This window comes from Castor canadensis, chromosome 5, assembly GCF_047511655.1.
Source record: "Castor canadensis chromosome 5, mCasCan1.hap1v2, whole genome shotgun sequence".
Lineage (NCBI taxonomy): Eukaryota > Metazoa > Chordata > Mammalia > Rodentia > Castoridae > Castor > Castor canadensis.
Genome location: NC_133390.1, coordinates 17,934,743 through 17,951,596, shown reverse-complemented (window position 1 = coordinate 17,951,596; position 16,854 = coordinate 17,934,743). Strand labels below are relative to the sequence as shown.

The following is a 16,854-nucleotide window of genomic DNA, read 5'->3' as shown; positions in this document are numbered from 1 at the left end:
TTTGATAGCTGTGAAATGTTTATTATCATATTTCTAGTTAGTTGTACAACTACTCAGATTAACAAATTAATTTCTGACAAATCGCCAGATTAACTTTACACTATTTCTTCAGGACTGGGATTTTTCAATGACTTCAAATTGGGGATCTAAGAGAGAAAAAAAAGATTTAAGCTTAGCCACACTGCAATAAATGGATTAGTTAGAAAGCTTAAAGATTTAACTTATCAATCTTCTGGTGTGTGTGTGTTTTTTTTTTTTTTAGTGAACATCTGTTTTTAAACATCTACACAAAAAACACAATTGCTACACATTTATTCAGCCATTTCTATGAGCGAGGCTCTCTACTGATGTTATATAAACATCATTTAACTATAACTACTTCTCATATAAGAAAGATACAATTATCCCCAGATGTCAGATGAGGAAACAGGTACCAATGAATTGTCCACACAACTAGTAAGTGAGATTGTCAGGATTCAAAATTAAGCAGTTTGAATTCAGATCCCCAGCACTTAATGTGTATGTTATGTCAGCTCCTATATGAACAGCAAACATTTGAGATTTTCCCATACACACATCATGGTCCTAATAAAGTCACGTGTAATTGTCATTTAATCCTGTAAACAATCAAAAAGAAGTATTGAAGATGTAGCTCAGTGTTAGAGTGTTTGCCAAGCCTAGGGTTTGATCCCCAGCACTATCAAAAAAAAAAAAAAAAAAAGGATTAATACTCTCACTCTAAAATAATCCCTTACAAGAATGAATCTGTGATTAAAAAGATTTACCTTCAAATTTGAAGTTAGGGAACGTAGTCATGTCTCCTTTACCATACATTTGTTTAAGTTTAAAAAGCTCTCTCTCCAGCTCTTGCTGATATTCTGGGCCAGTATCAACAGGTCCTCCAGATGTCCTATTATGTAAATGAGTGAATAAAAACTAATTGCATACACTTGTTTAAAAAAATAAAATCACTCTTTACCATTAAGTTTCAGTAGGCCTTTAAAGGTACTCATGTAGGGAAAAGTAGACTTTTTAGAAAGAAAACAAGTATTTCCACTTGAATTTCAAACTATTTTAGTATGTGGTTTCACATAAATGAAATACCTTCAAACAAAATTCTAAAACTTAAGGTTTGCTAGTCTGAAGGATATTAAGTCAGAAACTCTCAGGGTCTAAGCTGCATTATGATGTCCTTGGACTCTGAAGCCAAAGACTGGATCTATTTGAATGTCAGCTCTACCATTTAGTAAATGCATTAACCCACAGCAAAGCACTGAGCATTCTAATCTTTAGTTTCTACATCTAAAAATAAAGGTCCTACCAAGGAGGTGTGTTAGGAGAATTAAAGAGACCATGTAAACAGTGAGGACTCAGTAAGTGTTATCTATTGTTATCACCATCTCTAAATCAGCCATTCCTAATAGCATTTGAAAGATCTTTGGGTGGGGGTATAGCTCCGTGGAAGAGCACACGTTTACCAGCATGTGTGAGGCCCTGGGATCTAGCCCTAGCACCAAAAAATGAAAAGAAAAAAAAAAATTAAATAAAAGGTCTTGGTAACTGTAAGTCTCTATAATAGAGGTCTGTCAAAGAAGTAAATTATTTCTAACCCTCAGCAATTTTTCAGTTTCTTAAAAAATGATACATTTACAAATACTTATGCTATAAAGAAATTAAATAAGTTTTAAATACAGGGGTTAAGGCTGGAGATGTAGCTCAGTAGTAGAATGCTTGTCTAGCGTACACTAGGCCCTAGGTTTGATCCCCAGCACAACATACACATACAAAGATAAGGCTTAACAAAAACCTATCAATTTAAGGAAAGATCATTTATGCTGAAATTATCAGGGAAAATTTCATTTTAAAAAGGTGACATTTCAGATAAATCATGCATATTGGGCCAGATTTTAATTTGAGACCCTTCAAGACTAAAAAAGCAAACACAGCATAGCTCAAGGGCAAGGATTCAATGGAAGTGGGTAAACCCCTAGCTGTTTGTGGAAAATAAGCAGTTTAGGTGAAAAATGAGCAGAACCCACAGGAGGCCAGAAATGTGAAGGCTAAGAGTGTGTATTTTATTTGCTAAACAATAAAATGACAAAATTAGAGTTGTTTTGGGAAGATAAATTTGCACTCTGGACCAGCAGTAGGGCCAAATATGTCTTGATTAATTCTGGAAACAAAATCTGTTTGTAATAAACATTACTGCCAATCAATGAGCAATATTATGAATTAAAAAAAAAAAATTGGATTCAGGCATGGTGGTTCATGCCTATAATCCCAGTACCTGAGAGGCTGAATCCAGCCTAGGCTATATAGTGAGACTCTGTCTCAAAACCTGAAACAAAATGAAACAAATTTTAAGTGAAAATTCCTCCAAGGGTAGTAATATTTTTACCCATGCTTGTTATCAAAGCACTGGGAAAATTATGTCAAAGAATTTCCAGCTGGGTATATGTCTGTAATCCTCTGGGAGGCCAAGGCAGGAAATCTTGATTTGGAGGTCAGCTAGGACTATATAGCAATTTCCAAGCCAGCCTGAGCTACATGACTAAAGTGACTGAGGAAATGAACTATAATTAACTAGAATTTGAGTAGTTTCATGTGGATAACGGCTACCAAAATGGACAGCACAATACTAAATAGATCCTTCAACCATATACTCTAATGATTTTATGTATTTCAGCTCTGGGACCCACACAACTTTAGCAACTGCATTCAGAAGATCCAATTAGTATTACACCATTTTTCCGTCCTAAATGGTTAGTGATATATAATGGCCATTCTAACATTAACACACACTTTTATGACAAAAGGGGGTCAGAAATAAGCTACCTTCTCAACTGAATATAAGACGTGGTGCCCACCTTGCTTCTTACTGTTTCCCAAGACTCCTGCAAGGTGATTGGACAAAGTAGACTTTCAGGAGGTATTTGTTTATTTCTGCTAGTGGATACTAGACATGCTAATTTGTGAAACCATTTTTAGTGTTAATCTTTTAATGTCCTAGGAATAAGTACTGTTATTATCATCCCCATTTTACAAATGAGAAAACTGGTACAAAGGTGACAGAGCTATATTCTGACCCAGGACCCATGCTCAAAATACCTCTCAATGCTGTTGTTTGCACAGATGAATGGCTCACAAAGAAGAGACTCCTTAGATTCAGGGTCCATCTAAAAGCCAACTTCCTATTGAATGGGCTTAAAAACAAAGTGCAACCACAATATTGAGCTGCCACAACACCTGTGGTATAGATCACATATTTCCCCAAAAGTCCTATATGAATGCTTACTGAATAGTATGTTTTCTCTCTTTCTCTCTGTCTGTTTTTTTTGTTGTTGTTGTTGTTAATTTCTAACCTCTTAGCCTTGGTTTTCTCATTTATAAAATTGAAAAGTATTTACAGGGTTGTTGTGACTGTTTTGTAACAATGTCTATAAAGCACAGAGCACCTTATTACATTTTAATCTCTCACTACCTTTCCTCCTCAATTTTAATAAAAGCAACCCATCTGTGTTAGTCACCCAGTCTCAAGTGTGTTCTTTCATTTGTTTTTGGTAGTACTGGGATTTGAATTCAGTGCCTTGTGTTTGTTCTACCACTTGTACCACAACCCTAGCCCTTTTGACTTCAGTTATTTTTTTCAGATGAAGTCTCATGCTTTTTTGGCAAGGTCAGCCTTGAACCACAATCCTCCTACTTACACCTCCTTGACAGATGTGATTACAGGCATGACCCACCACAGTTTTGTTTTTTTCTCCTCCAAACTGCTCCCTCTCCACTGCCTCTTTACCAGGACACTGATACCAGTTCTCTCAGTGTTTCATTGACTTGTGTGTGTGTGTGTGTTACTGGGATTTGAAATCTGAACCTTACACTTGCTAAGGAGCCACTCTACCACCTGAGCCACTCTGCAAGGCTCAATATCTTGACTACCACCATATATTCTCATGCCATAAAGTAGCTAATGCCTTGATAATTACATTCTCCTGATGTTTCTTTGCTCTCTTCTCATGCCAATCCTACAAAATAGATTAAAATTATCTAATTCAGAGTAATCTTGTTATCCCCCCCAAACTGGCTTAAAAACCTTCAATTTCTTACAAATATGAAAATGTTACCTGCCTAATCTTACATCAAGACCTAATCCATCCAAACTGTTCACTACACTCCTTATATGCCTTATACTCCAGGGAAATAGGAGTACTCAATTCCCAAAATATATTTTGTGCTTTCTAGTTTTTCATGCCTTATCTCACACAAATTTTCCATTTTAAAGATACCCTCCCCTACCCCTTTTAGCTGTTCAATCTTCATACTAACTGTTCTTAAACTAGGGTAGACCCCTGGGTACAGGTGTCTTCCAGTGCTTTGAGAATCCTTTCAAACTATAACAAATTCTTATGAGCAAATTCTTTACTCCTTTGTTTTTATAATGAGATGATCCATAGCTGTCCATGAGAATCTCAAAAGGGATCAATGGCCCCAAAGACTGCATTCAAAACCACAATGAAACATTAACTCTTCCAAGAAGCCTTCCAAAATGTTTCCACCCAGAAAGCAGTTCTTCCTATGAATTCTTCACTGTCACTTAGTACCTATCTACCTTATATAGTATTTGTTTATAAGGTTTCTAAACGTACCAGATTTTAAGCATCTGCATTTTTAAAAAAATGTAGTGTGACCCATTATGGTCAATAGTCTAGTATTTGTACACAATAGACAATTAAATAAAAGGACATGGAACTATATAAACTGAGGGATACCACTTTTCCTAAGATATGGGGTTGGACTTGATGATGAATAAGGTGGTCATTCATCTCTAAAGCTGTGTGTAATTATTTAATGCCTGGCCTTATTTTATGCCATTTCAGTCTTTTATCCTTTGACAGTCCCAGAGATATATACCTAGAAAATATCCTTAAAGGAAAAAATGCTGTATTTATGTATGTCCCCCAAATCATGCCACAATAAGGGAACAAAATGAGAGTTAGAATATTTCAACTATGTATTTTCTCCCAGCTATTAGTTTTCTCCCAATTTATCATCTTAGGCTAACCAATGTTTCAAGGACTTACTTTTCTCAAATACAGCTGCTAAGTGATTCTAAAATTCTAGCATTTCAGTAATGTGTACATAATTATGACATTATAGGCCAGGCATGGTGGCTCATACTTACAATCCTAGCTATTCAGGAGGCTGACATCAGGAGGATCAAAGTTCAAAGCCAGTCCCAGGCAAATAGTTCAGAAGACCCTATCTTGAAAAAAATCAATCACAAAAAAGGCTGAAGGAGAGGCTCAAGTGGCAGAGTGCCTGCTTAGCAAGCATGAGGCCCTGAGTTCAAGGCCAGTACTGCCAAAAAAATTTTTTAAAAAAGACATTATAGAAAGGACATACTTTAAATGACAATAGATTTAATGGAATTCCCCCTCAAAACTCTCAAAGAAGATAAAGTTTGTGACTTATATCTTGAAACTTACATACTATGAATATTATATTTACACTGTGGCTGACTGTCTATCTACTTACTGTCGCTTTAATTTGTACTCTCTAATCTTGTCCACGAAGAGCTTCTGTACAGGATCAAGTTCCTTATTAAATGCAACTGCTGTAACACCAATGTTCCTCCGCAAATGGACAGAGACAGCCGACCGAATGACAGAGGAGAACCTGAAGAGCTTTTGAAGAATCATGGTGATTCTATGGTACCAAAAATAAGCATTGGAAAGTTAAAATGTACTTTCTATAAAATATGTCTAAATATATCATGTGGTATGAACCTAATTCTTTTGCTACAGAACTAAATCATTCCAGAAATCAGTCTATATGTGATCATAGTTCACTTGTCCCTTCATTCCCCACGACAAGGTTTTTACTTCTTACCAAAACGCTCTGCACATAGGGACAATTAGGCATGACTGAAGCCCAATGCTTCACTACAGTTTAGAGCTGAAAGAAAGCACAAAATTTGGGATTTTTTTTTCTCCTCTCATGAACCTAAGTCTTAGATCTGAAGAAATAGAAGTGGGCTGTTAAAACACTGCCCACTCCCAGCAAGAAAAGACAACTTGCTCATAAATGAATGTGCCAGGTTTTCCAGACCCAGACCCCAGAAGAAGTCAAAAGGGAACTGGGCAAAGAGAATGGAGACAGTTGCCTCAGCCTGGAATGAAGCCTGGAAATTTCCACTTCAGAGGAACATGAGAGAGAAACTGCTTTGCCTGTTAAAACTACAGGATTCCAGCCACTCCGGAACACCCAAAAAAACAAACAAAAAAAAAACCCAACCAGGCCAAGTGAGACCTACAATAACAGACAGGAATATTAGACAATACAACCTAATTAGTATAACAGAATTTGTGAAGGAGATGAAAGTCCACATTTTAAAAAGTAAAGACTTGTCAGTGGCTCACTCCTGTAATTCTACCTACTCAAGAGGCAGAGATCAATAGGATCCCAGTTTGAAGCCAACCTGGGCAAACAGTTCCTAAGACTCTTTTATCTCAAAAAAAATCATTACGAAAGTGGAGTGGCTCAAGGTGTAGGCCTTGAGTTCAAACCTTAGCATCTTTCAAAAAAAAAAAGTCCTTAGATTTCCTGAAACTAAAATACATTAAGTTTCTACCTGAAAAATTTCAGCAGATAAATTAAAGGAGGATAACACCTGTTCAGAGGTGATTTAATGATAAGGTCAAATACAAAAATATTACAAATTACAACAAATATATGCATCAAGGAATTCCAGAAGGAAAGGAATTGATAAGGAGACAATAAGTAATTGGAAGAACAGTTCCCACAGGTTAAGACTTTATAAACTGAAAGGTCTTACCAAACCTAAACTGAATGGCAATGTAAATCTTGGGAATATTTCCGAACCTTAAAACTTTATATGCTAATATGATCCTCATCCCCTCCTCCAGATTACCTAATCATCATCATCATCATCATTCTGATAATAGACTTTATTGTTATATTTTCACAGGAATCCAAAGAATTTTGATTTAGAAGTATCTACAAGGGGTGGGGATAATGGCCTTTTACCATTAAGAGCTTGAGAAGCATTAACTAGAAGGTAGTAGACTGTTACCAAATAGGTATGAGGGGGTTGGAAAGGGGAGATTTTAATCTCCTAGGACACGTGTCAACATCTGAAGACATTTTTGGTCCTGAATAGGTTGAATATTACTGGCCTCTAGGAGCTACGTAGAGGGATGCTGCTAAACCTCCTATAATAATAAAAATAGTAACAACTCCCCCTCACCCAATCTCCACCTCAATAGTACCAACTTCAGCAAACCAAAAAGAAACTGCACAATCAAGAAGATATCCTTCACTAACCAGAATGAATGCAAATACTTTGAAGAAATTAAAGAATTGATTGATATATCACTTTTATATCCCACCAGACAAAAATTCTTGAGAAAATACTGTAAGCGCCAGGCACCAGTGGCTCACTCCTGTAATCCTCGCTACCCAGGGAGCAGAGATCAAGAGGACTGAGGTTTGAGGCCATCTTGGGCAAATAGTTCAAGAGACCCTATCTGGGAAAAACCCATCACAAAAAAGGGCTGATGGAGTGGCTCAAGGTGTAGGCTCTAAGTTCAAAAACCAGCACTGAAAAAAAAAAAAGACTATAAGCAAAGAACAAATGACCTTATTAAGAGCTACTTATTATCATTCCTATTTTTACAAATACAGAAATTGAGGCTTAGAGGTTAAATACCTCCTCCAAAATTACACAAAGGAGAATCCCACTCAACACAGATATTTAAAAAATATTGTCCAACTCAATGTCTGTTTTCCCTTTGGGCAACCTAGACACATGCTTGACACCCAAACCTTTGGTGGAACCTATTTTGCAAAGTACTTCCAGTACCCTTAGAGTTGGAGGAAGATAGTCTCATCCCTGCTTTATAGGTGATAAAATTATGTCTAAGAACGGTTAGTAAGTTGTCCATATTCTAAAGCCATTTTCATTATTTCAATTATCTACCGAGTACCAATGATTTCCAAGTCATGCCTAATTTGACCCTTTTCTTAGACCCCATACATTATATATGTATAAATGTACACGTTAAACATGTATTAAATGTGTCCCTAATAACTCGTCTAGAAGACGAACATTAAACCTATCAAAACTGTTGCTTCTCACGCAGAAGACACACGTCTCTTTATACCATCCGTGATAACTTCTCTATTCAAGTACTATCAAGTGCTATAAGAGCCAAAGCTAGGGATTTGACATTAAAAAAAAAAAAAACAAAAACAAAAAAACTGGAGAAGGCATTAACAAGAAAAGGGTAGAGCCCGGGAAGAAGCCTTGCTCTGGAAGGTGCACTGTTCTATTTATAGAGACGACTGATCAAATGTCAATCCGTTTGCTGCCTCTTCTGTACAGATTCCTAAAGTCAATCCGCAAAGGGCCTAACGCAGTTTGAGCACCCACAGTTAGGTGGGATGCAAACTTTTAGGAATGCTACTGCCTTTCCGTCTTAGGGTGCACAGCTCAAGGGACTCTCCCGCGTGCTACGGGCTGGCCGCAGACCGGACCCTACACATGACCTTGCGCTGCCCGGGCCTGGTTGCAGATCCGTGCCCCGCACCCTTGACTCCCGCACCTCCCCGGTTTGCCCTAAAAGAGGGCATTACTGGTCTAAGGCCAACTTCAAGGCCGAGAAGCGCCGAGGTCAGCGGTGACCCCGCTCCAGACAGGGAAGGTGCCAAGGATATGGGGCTGCTCTCTCCTCCTAGTAGGGCAGAGGTGAAAGGCAGCCCAAGTCTCGTGAAGAAACCCAGAAACGCAGTCCCAAGAGGCCAAGCTGCTTTAGCTACCCTCCCAGTCACCTTGCACTCAGTCCCGAGCTGCCAGAAACACCGCCACCACCTCCGGTCTACTTCCGGTCCTGGCTCCGCCCCCACACGCCTACCCGCCATCGCAATGCATTATGGGTCGCCATTTCAGTCGTTCGAAGCTCACCGGACAGGAAGCGCCTCAGAGACAGTCTGCGACCGGACGGCTCTAGGTGAGACAGACGCCAAATAAGAGGAGGAAGTGGAGGGTAATTGCTTCCGGGTCCCCTGGCGAAGACTCCGCCATCTTTTCTTTGCCTATTTTGACCCGACTTTTCCCCCCCACCTTGGAGACATTGCTTTGTACGCATGCGCGCCTGTCCTCTACCCAAGTTCAAGCTCCCCTGCGAGTCAGCATCCTGTTCCTTGGGGTTGTTGAGGTGTATATTGTGCAGTGAAAGTGAGACTGTAAAACGAAGAGGACTGGGGCGTTGTGCCTCGCGATTCTCCGTTGTCTCGGGCGTTCGTTTCGCGCACCCTTCTGGGAGTTGTAGTCCCGGGCCCGGGGGTGCCTGGGAGGCGGGAGAGGGCCTGGGGTTTCTCAGTGCCTATTCCGCGGGAAGGGCCCGGGGGCCTCACGCTTGGAGTCGCGGGAGCTGCAGGTCTTACCCGGGAGACGCTGCACGTGGAGCCCGCGCCGCCGCCGTTCTCAGCCGGCTGTGGAGCGCGGGCCCGGGCCACGGGCGGATTCCGGAGCGGGTGAGTGGGCCCGCGGAGGCAGAGAGGCGCGCAGCGCGGGCCGCGCGGCCGGCCTCGTTCCGGGGCCTTTCCCCCACGGCGGCCCCCCCGCGGCCACCTCTGTGTTTTGTTTCCGCTGGTCCCCGGCGCTGCGACTCCCATTTCCGTTCGGGGAGACTTGAGGGAGCCGGGCGGGGAGGGGCGGGAGAGGCTGTGCGGGAAGGGGCGGGGGACGGCGGCGGCGGCCCGGGACTCGGGCGGTGAGCGCCGTGGAACGCCGCTCCCTCCCCGCCCGTCTGCGGCGTTCCGTGGGGCTCGCCGTGGCCGGGGGCCCCCGACACCGCAGGATGTCAGTAAGATGCCGCACTCAGCGACCTCCACACCTAGGTGTCTTAAACCTGCCTCAGGGTTGCACCCGAGTCACTTACTGATCTGTATGATGTCCACCTGGTGACTTCAAAAAATTTTTTACAAGCCAGCCAAGGGTTCTGCAGTGGGTAATGTGGCCTGCCAAACTATTTAGGTTTTGTGTGTGCGCCTCTTTGCGTTTAAGGAACCTAGTTTGATTAGCTTAAGAGGACAGTGCCCAGTATTGCCTCGCAAGATGAGTAGTAATTTTTTTTTGAATCACTTCCGAAGTAGTTTGAACTAATAATAGCCGTAGGTCTGATTGGCAGGAGGAGAAGATGTGAGAGGAGGCCGTTATCTTGACACTAACGTGCTGCGTTTTTAATCTCACGAGAACCTGTCAACGCTTCATCTACTTTTGTTTGTTCACTGTGTAGCCCAGGTGAGCTGGAACTAGCTATCCTCTGTCTCACTCTCTCAAGTGCTGGGATTACAGGTGTGTGCCACCACTCTGAGCCACTTTAGCACCTAATTTAAGGGAATATCCTCTCTCAGGGTTTGATCCCGATTTCGCTTTCCAATCTTGCATATGTTGATGCTGGGTGGACTTAAAACAATTTCACCTGGAGTGCATCTGTGGGAGCATATGTCATAGTTATGAAATAAGTAATGAGTTAGATGTTAAGTTGAAGCAACTCATGAAAGCAGATACAGGCCAAGTGCTCTTTTCTTAGAAAACTTGAAACCTACAGGAAAATTGACCAAAAAAAAATTAAGCAGTGAACATTCATGTAGGCTAGGAAAATGTGCATTTAATTATGCATATTTAAACCTGTATATGTTTATCCTATACTGGAATAAATGGCTTTAAGTTCTGTAAGGTAATAGTGCATTCCAAGGAAGAAAGACAGTCCTCACATTTATCTGATTCCAAAAGGAATCTTAGAGGTATCTGCCTCAAAGAGCACTAGCTGTTTCTACAATTTTTAATTAAATCGAAGTTTACTTTGTATCCATTTTGTGAAATCTTCTGATCTCTGGGTTAGATTTAATCTAGGAAATTAAGGTCTCAACAAAACCATGTGAAGTTGTTTGCAATTAGGACAGGGGGCAACTCTTAGTTGGAGAGGCATTGGTCTTTCTGTTTTCTTAAGTATTGATGTAGAATCTCTGAGGAATTGGTTTCAGGAAAAAAGCTAAGAACGCTCTCAAGCACTCATAATAGTGTTTTGGACAATTTCCCAAATCTATACATTGCTTTTCTAGGCTAAGTATGTAAAACTGAGAGAAAGAAAATAATTCAGTGGCTGTAATACAATTTTTTCAAAAGTATATGGGGTTCATTTTGTTTCTATTTGTCACCTTCTAGGGTATGAGCTATAACATTTTTTGAAGATCATAGGATAAATTTCTTTTTAACAATTTCCTGTCTTAGTGCTTATGCTATGAGAGGAGCTCCAAGTATCCCTGCTGATAAGCCATTAGGACCTATCTCAACCTCTCCTTACTTCATATACTTTTCTTTCCACAATTTTTTTTCTTTTCCCGATACTTACTTATTCTTCTGGATACTTTCTTACTGTGAATACTTGGAATAGATTGTTTCCAGCTTCTTGCAGTCACCAGTGAAGCTGCCTAAACGTCTTATTATCAGTCAGTCTGAGAATTTCTTTGGAAGGCTTATCTGAGAGTGAAAACTCAAGATTACTAGGTCTTAGACATGCTTGATTTGTGAAGAACTATTAGATTTTTCTCCAGAATATCTAGTCCTGTCTGTTGAGTTTTACGTCTCTATGTCCCTGCTAGCTCTTTCTCATTATCCAGCTTTCTGACCTTTGCCATACATGCATATATACAGTATAAAGTGGTAGTTTCTTGTTTCAAGTTGCTTTTGTGAATGGTTTGTATTTGAGCATTTCTTCATGCCTTAGCTCTTTTTGTTTTCTCTTTATGTGAATTTCCTTGTCCTATAATTTGTCCTGACATTTTTTTTCTTAATCAACTAGAGGTGGTTGTCTATCCCATTTATTAGTTCTTTGTCACTTTTAGGTATTGGAAATACTTCTTTTTTCCATTCTGTAACTTGTGAACACACATCTTAGCTTTTTTTGTTGTTTATTATTTTTCCCTACTGGGGATTGAACTAAGGGCACGTGCTCTGTCTCTTGATCCACTCTCCCAGTCCCTTTTACTTTTTTAGTTTGTTTTTTAGGTAGGGTCTTGTGTTGACTTTTGCTTGGTACTGAACCATGATCCTCCTACCTCCACCTCCCTGTTGCTGAGATTACAGGTTGCACCACTACACCCAGCCCAAATCTTAATCTTTATATAATCAAACCCGTGAGCTTTTCTCTTTATAATTTATGTTTTGGGAACTTTTAAGAAATCTTTTTGTATCCTTAGGTCACACACACACACAAAAAAAAATCTCCTCTGTTTTCTTTGATTAGTTTTATAATTTTTACCTTCCATTTAAGCTTTAAGACATCTTGTGTGGAAAAAAGTCCTAATAAAATTCATCTATTTAACATATTCTTGGAGTGCCTATTAAGGTTCGGACACTGTTTAAAGTACTTTGTATATATGGTGAACAAATATCCCTACCCTCTTTAAGTGGTTAGTAAACCAGCTATTCAGCAATTGGAGATGTTGGGACAGCCCTTTTTAAAGTGGAAAGGGAGAGTATTTGTTTTCTACTGCTGCTGTAACAAATTCAGTAGTTTGGGAGGCACCACCAATTTATTTTACAGTTCTGGAAGTTAAGAGATCTGAAATGGGTCTTAAGGCTTAAGTCACCTGTTAGCAGGGCAGTGTTTCTTGTAGAGCTTCTGTGGGAAAATCTGTTCCTTTCCTTTCTCTAGCTTTTAGAAGCTACCTGTTTCCCTTATTAGCTTTTGACTCCATTCCTTCATCCTTGAAGTTAGTCATAGCTGCCCAGTTGAGTCCTTCTCACAGAGTGTCTCTGACTCTTTAATTCTTATATTATTAAGGACTGTTCTTTTTGAGCCCACCTAGATAACCCTATATAATCTCTAAGGGGTTTTGTTGTTATTTTTGTTTATTTGTTTTGAAACGGTCACACTGTTAGCCCAGGGTGGCCTCAACTCATGACCCTCCATCCTCAACTTCCTGACTGCTGAGATTATAGGCTTGACCACCATGCCCAGCTTAATCTCTATATTTTATAGTTAAGCTGATCAACAACTTTAATTCCATCTACCACCTTAATTCCTTGTCACTTTTCATATTCACAGGTTCTGGGTCATTATTCCTATTATTGAGGCTTTGGTCTCTTGAGAATATGAGGCCTGTTAAGGCCCCCTTCTGCTTCAAGAAAGGAGGGGAAGTTCCTACTCTAGACAACCCAATTTAAGATCCTATGGCAACTTTCTTACAATTTTGGTCTTTTGCATTTGGTGAAGATTCCACAGAGGAAGAAAGACAAATATAATAAATTAATGATACAGTATGCTAAAGGGCAGGTGCTGTGGGAAAAGAAGACGGCTAACAGAATTAAGTGGGGATGGTCAGGATAGATGTCACTGAGAAGGTATTTGGGGCAGAGTTCCAGGCAGAATTAATAGTGAGAGCAAAGACCACGGAGTGGGAAGATACAAGGCCAATATGGGAGAGGAAGCCACATGATAATGCGCAGGGATGGGAGGAAGATCACATAGGGCCTGTTGGCCTTTGTGATGTCCTTGGATTTCACAATGTGACTGGTAATCCATCAAGAAAGTACTATGATCTAACTTTTAAGAGTGAGCACACACTGGCTGTTGTATTGACTGAGACTGTAAGCGGGCAGGACAGACACAGAACACTTATATAATGCTGTTGCAGTATTTCAGTTAAGAGATGGTGGTGAGTTTTCTGCTTACTGTGTTCAGTACAGAGCATGTCTTTGAACAAACACCACACCTAGTACAATGTGGCTTGTGAAAAATGTGGATAAAATGACAATGTGGAGCCACAGGCAGTTTAATTTCACTAACCTCTGGATAATGGTCACAAAAGAATGGGTTCAAAATAGCTTGTTTTGCATTGGGTGTGCTGGTTCATGCCTGTAATACCAGCACTCTGGAGGTAGAGACAAGATCTCAAGATTAAGGACAGCCTTGTCTCCATAAAAGAAAAAGAAAGAAAAGGCAGGTGCCAGTGGTGCCCACCCATAATCCTAGCTACTTAGGAGGCTGAGATCAGGAGGATCGAGGTTTGACCCCCATCTCCAGCAATAGCTGGGTGCAGTGGTATGTACCTGTCATCCCAAGCCGCTCAGGACACTAATATTGGAAGGATCCACTTCCAGGGCAGCTCAGGCAAAACATTTGCTAGACCCCATCTCAAAATAGCAAAATAGCAGGGCATAGTGGCACATGCCTGTCATCCCAGCCCCTGCAGGAAGCATAAAATAGGAGGATTGTGGTCCAGGCAAACCTGGGCAAAAAGCAAGACCCCCATCTCCAAATAACCAGAGCAAAAAGGGCTGGAAGTATGGTTCAAACAATAGAGTGTCTGTCTGCCTTGTAAATACAAAGCCCTGACTTCAAACCCCAGGACCATCTAAAACAAAACAAAAACATTGTTCTATGTAAAACATTTGAATATAGTGGCATTCAGTGAATAGTGGTTGCCTTTAATAGGAATGAATATTTCAATTTTGTCAAACCTTTTGGTGTCACTGGGATTTGAACTCGGCTTTACACACTTGTTAGGCAGGTACTTTACTACTTGAGCCACTCCAACAGCCCTTTTTTGCATTGGGTATTTTCAAGATAGGGTCTTTTTAAGTATTTGCCTGGGCTGGCTTCACAGTCTGATCCTCTGATCTCTGCCTCCTGAGTAGCTAGGATTACAGACATGAGCCAGCAGTGCCTGACTGTTTTGTCAAATCTCTTGTAAGTAGAAACAGACTCCTTTGCAAATGTTAGAGTAACATTTAGGGGAGCATTCCTTGTAAGTCCACATGTCTTTTTTTAGATATGGGAGTTAACTTTGAAAACACTACTTCAAACTGCTATGGATTGAGGTAAAGTCCAAAGACAAATGCATTACCTACGGTGAGGTAGTTAGTAGCAGAAACTGGAACTTAAAGCATTAACACCTTGAAAATAACTACAAAGAAATACCAATATATGTAGATATTTTATTCATTACTTAGCATGTCTTGATAGTGGGGTGTGCAGAATTGGGACTTGAACTCAGGGCTTCACACTTGCAGAGCAAGCACTGTACTGCTGAGCTACACCCCCAGTTCATTTTTGCTGTGGTTATTATGGAGATGGGGGTATCAGACTGTTTGCCAAGACTGGCCTCAAACCGAGATCCTCCAGATCTCAACCTCCCAAGTAGCTAAGATTATAGGCATGACCCACTGGTTCCCAGCCTTAGCATTTCTTAAATTACAATGCTTTTATATCAAGTCTTCAAACATAATTTTGCATGAGATAGTTGAAAACTGAAATTTGTTTGAAATAAAACCACATCTGAGAAATAAATCATTAAGAAAATTCTAGTGTATAATCAAGGCAATAATGAACATATCTATAATTTGTTATTTTATTGTTTTAGAATATTGTACTTACATTTATAGTATATGCAATTTTTAACACAAATTCTAGCTATGTTTTACTTTAGTCCGTATCACTGTCAATGTAGTACTTTATAGAATACCGCTAATGTACAACTTTTCACCTGTATGGTAAGATTCAGGCTTTGACCTGAGTTTCTGTTAACATAGTTAATGTAACTTTCAGTTGATTTTGAAGGAACTCAAATTAACTTCTGCCTCTTCTGTTTGCTTTCTGCTTTTATTGGCTTTGGTCTGTACTTCATGTATATCATTTTTGTTCATGCAGATGATTTTAAAATTTAACTCTTATAGGACTGAGCTTTTGAAATACTACAACCATGACTAAAAGAGAAGCAGAGGAACTGATAGAAATTGAGATTGATGGAACTGAGAAGCCAGAGTGCACAGAAGAAAGGTTGATATTTTCCGAATTTATCTTTTTTTTTTTTTAAATATTGTTAGTATGCCTAATTAAAAACAGAAATCAAACTATAGTTCACTTGGGTATTTTTCTGGTTCATCATTTTAGAGGATGATGTATTGCCATTTTTCCCTATGACTTAATGGAATAGATTTGTAGCTGAGGAAAAAAGACATTTTTATAGTAGTGATAAGCTTAATTGATAGATTAAGCAATTGGTACTTTTTATTCTTTTCCTTAGAGCTGCTTATTTTATTTCGAAAGAGTTTAATTCAGCCTGAAATAATTTAACAAATCCTTAATTTTGAGTACCTGCTATAAACTAGTAGCTGTTAGGAATATATGAGTAAAATGAGGTAGTCATCTGCTCTTACAGGAAGACATACAGGTACGTGAGTAATTATGTGTACAGTAATAAGCACAGTGAAAAATATTAGTTCTTGGAATTATAATGGAATATTACTTATTTGAAAGGAAGGCATTGGTGATGAATTCAGAATCCAAGGGGAGAATACCAGGTAGAATAGAGATTAAGATTATCATAAGCAGATTGAGGAAGGTAGCAGTGGCCCCTATTTTACTCTGTACAGCAGGAGATAACATGCTGAAAGTGAAAGAGACTGAAGAGGTGTGGAGAACTTCTGTAGTGTACCAAAAAATAGGACAGAATAACTAAGATTGAGTAGGATATTGAATTGAGAGTGTAGTTGAAACTTAAAACCCAAAGTACCTAATATAACTTGTCAGCATATTTGATCATATTATTATTTCCAGTAGAAAAAGAATAGAATCTGTGTTTCTTTTGCTTTTCATTTATACTTCATGTGCGTGTAAAATATATTACCCCAAAACTGAGCTTAAAACACCCATAATTTATTATTGAATATTATTTCACAGGGAACCTGGGAGCAGCTTAGCTGGTGGTTCTGACTCAGGGTGTTTCATGAGTTTGAAGTTGTCAGTCTTAGCTACAATCATC

At 39.6% G+C, this 16,854-nt stretch overlaps 2 protein-coding genes across 6 annotated transcripts in view; one reads left to right on the top strand and one right to left on the bottom strand.

Moving 5' to 3' along the window:
• On the bottom strand, nucleotides 1–9,602 carry Atp5pf (ATP synthase peripheral stalk subunit F6). 2 transcript variants are annotated; one of them, XM_020179435.2, is made up of 5 exons: nucleotides 9,466–9,602; nucleotides 8,984–9,025; nucleotides 5,536–5,706; nucleotides 786–910; nucleotides 1–146 (listed from the first exon to the last, which is right to left on the bottom strand). In XM_020179435.2, the coding sequence occupies exons 3-5, from the start codon at nucleotides 5,697–5,699 to the stop codon at nucleotides 109–111; spliced, it is 327 nt and encodes a 108-aa protein (XP_020035024.1). In that variant the 5' UTR covers nucleotides 5,700–5,706; nucleotides 8,984–9,025; nucleotides 9,466–9,602; the 3' UTR covers nucleotides 1–108. The 2 variants fall into 2 exon arrangements, with proteins under 2 accessions (XP_020035024.1, XP_020035023.1); XM_020179434.2 differs by lacking the exon at nucleotides 9,466–9,602 and having other exon boundaries at nucleotides 8,851–8,990.
• Gabpa (GA binding protein transcription factor subunit alpha) overlaps nucleotides 8,945–16,854 on the top strand; it is a 33,313-nt gene continuing 25,403 nt past the window's right edge. Inside the window, exons 1-3 of one of the 4 annotated variants that reach the window (XM_074072867.1) lie at nucleotides 9,450–9,555; nucleotides 10,212–10,324; nucleotides 15,767–15,869. In XM_074072867.1, coding sequence (XP_073928968.1) covers nucleotides 15,793–15,869 — 77 coding nt within the window. In that variant the 5' untranslated portion in view covers nucleotides 9,450–9,555; nucleotides 10,212–10,324; nucleotides 15,767–15,792. Of the gene's footprint in view, nucleotides 9,066–9,416; nucleotides 9,556–10,211; nucleotides 10,325–15,766; nucleotides 15,870–16,854 lie in introns of those variants that run through there. The other 3 variants (XM_020179431.2, XM_074072868.1, XM_020179429.2) reach the window with 3 other exon arrangements.

What these genes read in the sequence shown, in the direction of transcription:
- Atp5pf (XM_020179435.2), bottom strand. Translation starts at nt 5,699, where the DNA reads ATGATTCTTCAAAAGCTCTTCAGGTTCTCCTCTGTCATTCGGTCGGCT. An exon ending in GAGTACAAATTAAAGCGACA is followed by an intron (nt 911 to 5,535) that starts GTAAGTAGATAG and finishes TTTACATAATAG; the next exon opens with GACATCTGGAGGACCTGTTG. An exon ending in CCCTAACTTCAAATTTGAAG is followed by an intron (nt 147 to 785) that starts GTAAATCTTTTT and finishes TTTCTCTCTTAG; the next exon opens with ATCCCCAATTTGAAGTCATT.